Below are 2,995 nucleotides of genomic sequence, written 5' to 3'. Positions count from 1 at the left end.
GAGGCAGGAGACTCGCTTGAGCCCAGGAGTTAGAGGTTGCTATGAGCTGTGATGCCACGGCACTCTACCCAGGGGGACAGCTTGAGGCTCTGTCTCAAAAATAAATAAATAAATAAATGATATAAATTGAATCTTATCACCCTACACTTATAAAATGTCATTTATTAAAAAAATATATATATATCATTTATTGATGTTATATATTAGAAGCTAGGATAAGATTTCATCTGAAAAGAGATTTCCATTGCTAATAATCTTTGGACATTCCCACATTAAGCTAAAAATTCCCTAAATGAAATTTAAATGACTAAGTACACAAATTTAGCTTTAGCTATAGGTTTTCTATCTTATAATATGATGCAAGGCAAGATGATGGTGTTTTAATTCTATTAGGACTCGATTATCCAAACATTCTAATTCAAGAAATTTAACAATACTGAGTTATGCTTCCTCTCTACAAATTTGATACTGGTTTAGAAAAGTTGCTTTTAAAGTAAATATGAAAGTTCCAATGACGTTTACTTCTTCTTGGGATGATATTTCCTCCTACACTAAGAAGCTAATTCTTTCTTGCCGTCTATGGCCAACCAAAATAAAATACTGAAGACAATGAAGCTCTGCTTGATTATTTCTAGCTCTAGTAATTTTAAGCCTAGTGACCCCTCTGTATTGCAGACCAGGGCCTCTAAAAGACATACCAAGAAATGTGGACATATTAAAATTACAAAACAGCAGAATCTGTACTAATAACACATTTTAGGTATCATTTGCAACTTTCTCTTAAACATAACTTAACTCTAAAATATAAATAAAACGAAGAAAGATGAATCCATGATAAATTCACTTGAAAGGGAAATCTTTGAAGAAAAATACCAGGTTAGCTCTCTACAGAGATCTATATGATAATCTGGTTGTAAACTAAAAATTGTTTTTCATTTTTTAAATCTGTAAAAAAAGAAAGCAATATGCAACAGAGACTGACCATATGTGGCCTGCAAAGCCTAAAATATTTATTAGCTAATCATTTATAGCAAAAGCTCGCCAGCTACTGATAGAGACCTATATGTGTTCATACCTTAAAAATTATACATTTTAATATAACAAATTATTTATTACCTGTTCATAATTTAAACGTTGAATTTCTGAAATTTCTTTTGGCTTTGCCTCAAGCATGTAATCTCCTGTAAAAAGAAATTGTGAAACTGTCTTTTAAAAGTATTACTTAGACGACCAAAAATCGTATTACAACAAAGATATTTGTATCAGAATGTTTATTGCAGCCCAATTCATAATTGCCAGGTCATGGAAGAAGCCCAAGTGCCCATCGATCCACGAATGGATCAACAAACTGTGGTATATGTACACCATGGAATACTATGCAGCCATAAAGAAAGATGGAGACTTTATGTCCTTCATGTTCACATGGATGGAGCTGGAAAATGTTCTTCTGAGCAAAGTATGACGAGAATGGAAGAAAAAGTATCCAATGTACACACCCCTATTATGAAACTAATTTATACCTTTTATATGTAAGTTATAACCTAATAACAGCCTAAGAATACGGGAAGGGGGGAGGGAAAGGGGAGCGGGGAATGGGTGGAGGGAGGGGGATTGGAGGGATCACTTCTGAGGTTTATCTTACAAGGGTACAAGTGAATCTTTCTAAGAGCAGAATGTGACCGTTTTAAAATAATAACTAAGAAAATGACACGAAGGCTATGTTAACCAGTTTGATGGAAGTGTTTTGGATTGTGTGTGAAAACCCCACACTGTACCCCAGAAGTGCATTAATGTACATAGTTACCATTCAATAAAAAAGAAAAAAAAACAAATAAAAGTATTACTTTTTTCTGATGATGAAGTATAGATTTAATTATAAATCTTTAAACATTATAGCAATACATGACATATGATCACCCTCATTCTATCCAGAGAAAATCAACATTAAATATTTGCTGCTGCCTCACATAGTTTTTCTACACTATAAACCTTTTTTGAATTTTTTTTCATCTATTTGAGCATTTTTTGTTGTTGGTTTTTTTTGAGACAAAGTCCAGCTCTGTCATCCAATCTCCCAAGTTGCCAGGACTACAGGCTACAGGCACACACAACCACACCAGGCTAGTATTTCTTTTGTTGTGTTGTTTCTTTTGAGACAATCTCAGTTTGTAGCCTTTGGTAGAGTGCTGTGGTGTCAAAGCTCACAGCAACCTCAAACTTTTGGGCTCAAGTGATTCCTCTTGCCTCAGCCTCCTGAATAGCTAGGACTATAGCGCCTGCTACAATGCCTGGCTAGTTTTTTTTTTTTTTTAAAGACAGTGTCTCATTCTTGCTCAGGGTGGTCTCAGACTCCTGAGCTCAAGCAATCCACCTGGATTGGCCTTGTAAGAGTGCTGGGATTACAGGGGTACGCCACAACAACTGGCCTATATGTTGAGGTTTCGAAACAGTATTTAACTGAAAACTGAACTTTATTTTCAGTAAATGTTATTGTTCAGTCAAATAATTGAGATATTTAAGTGCTATACTTGAATCCTACATTTATGTTCTGTATTTATTCTGATAAAAGACTGTATATACTATCCTGACTACCACTCTAGTTGGGCTGTGATGCAGAAGATTATATAATACAAAAGTAAATGATCCTGGATAAGCTAACATAGACTAAAGCTTAGGTATTAAGAGTAGAACGATTATTGGAAACACTCAGACAAGCAACTCTTCTTTTCCTGAGCTTAGAACAGGGGTCCTCAAACTTTTTAAACAGGGGGCCAGTTCACTGTCCCTCAGACCCTCGGAGGGCTGGACTGCAGGCCCTGAGATGAGTCGGCTGCTAAGCAGGACAGGCAACGGCAGCAAAAACACCCGGTGGGCTGCATGTAGCCCGTGGGCCATAGTTTGAGCTTAGAAAATGTCAGCTTGGTGCCTGTGGCTCAAGCGGCTAAGGCGCCAGCCATATACACCTGAGCTGGTGGGTTCAAATCCAGCCTGGGCC

At 36.6% G+C, this 2,995-nt stretch overlaps 1 protein-coding gene across 1 annotated transcript in view; it reads right to left on the bottom strand.

Annotated features, from left to right (window-relative positions):
• The window catches only part of MINDY2 (MINDY lysine 48 deubiquitinase 2), a gene marked incomplete at its 3' end in the record, with an annotated part of 87,713 nt that overhangs the window by 47,231 nt on the left and 37,487 nt on the right, over window positions 1-2,995 (bottom strand). Inside the window, exon 3 of the mRNA XM_003784637.2 lies at window positions 1,117-1,181. Coding sequence (XP_003784685.1) covers window positions 1,117-1,181 — 65 coding nt within the window. The remainder of the gene's footprint in view (window positions 1-1,116; window positions 1,182-2,995) is intronic.

The sequence above is a fragment of the Otolemur garnettii genome, unplaced genomic scaffold (genome assembly GCF_000181295.1).
Source record: "Otolemur garnettii isolate 467f Iridium unplaced genomic scaffold, OtoGar3 scaffold00011, whole genome shotgun sequence".
Taxonomy (NCBI): Eukaryota; Metazoa; Chordata; class Mammalia; order Primates; family Galagidae; genus Otolemur; species Otolemur garnettii.
This window is presented reverse-complemented; position numbering and strand designations above follow the sequence as displayed.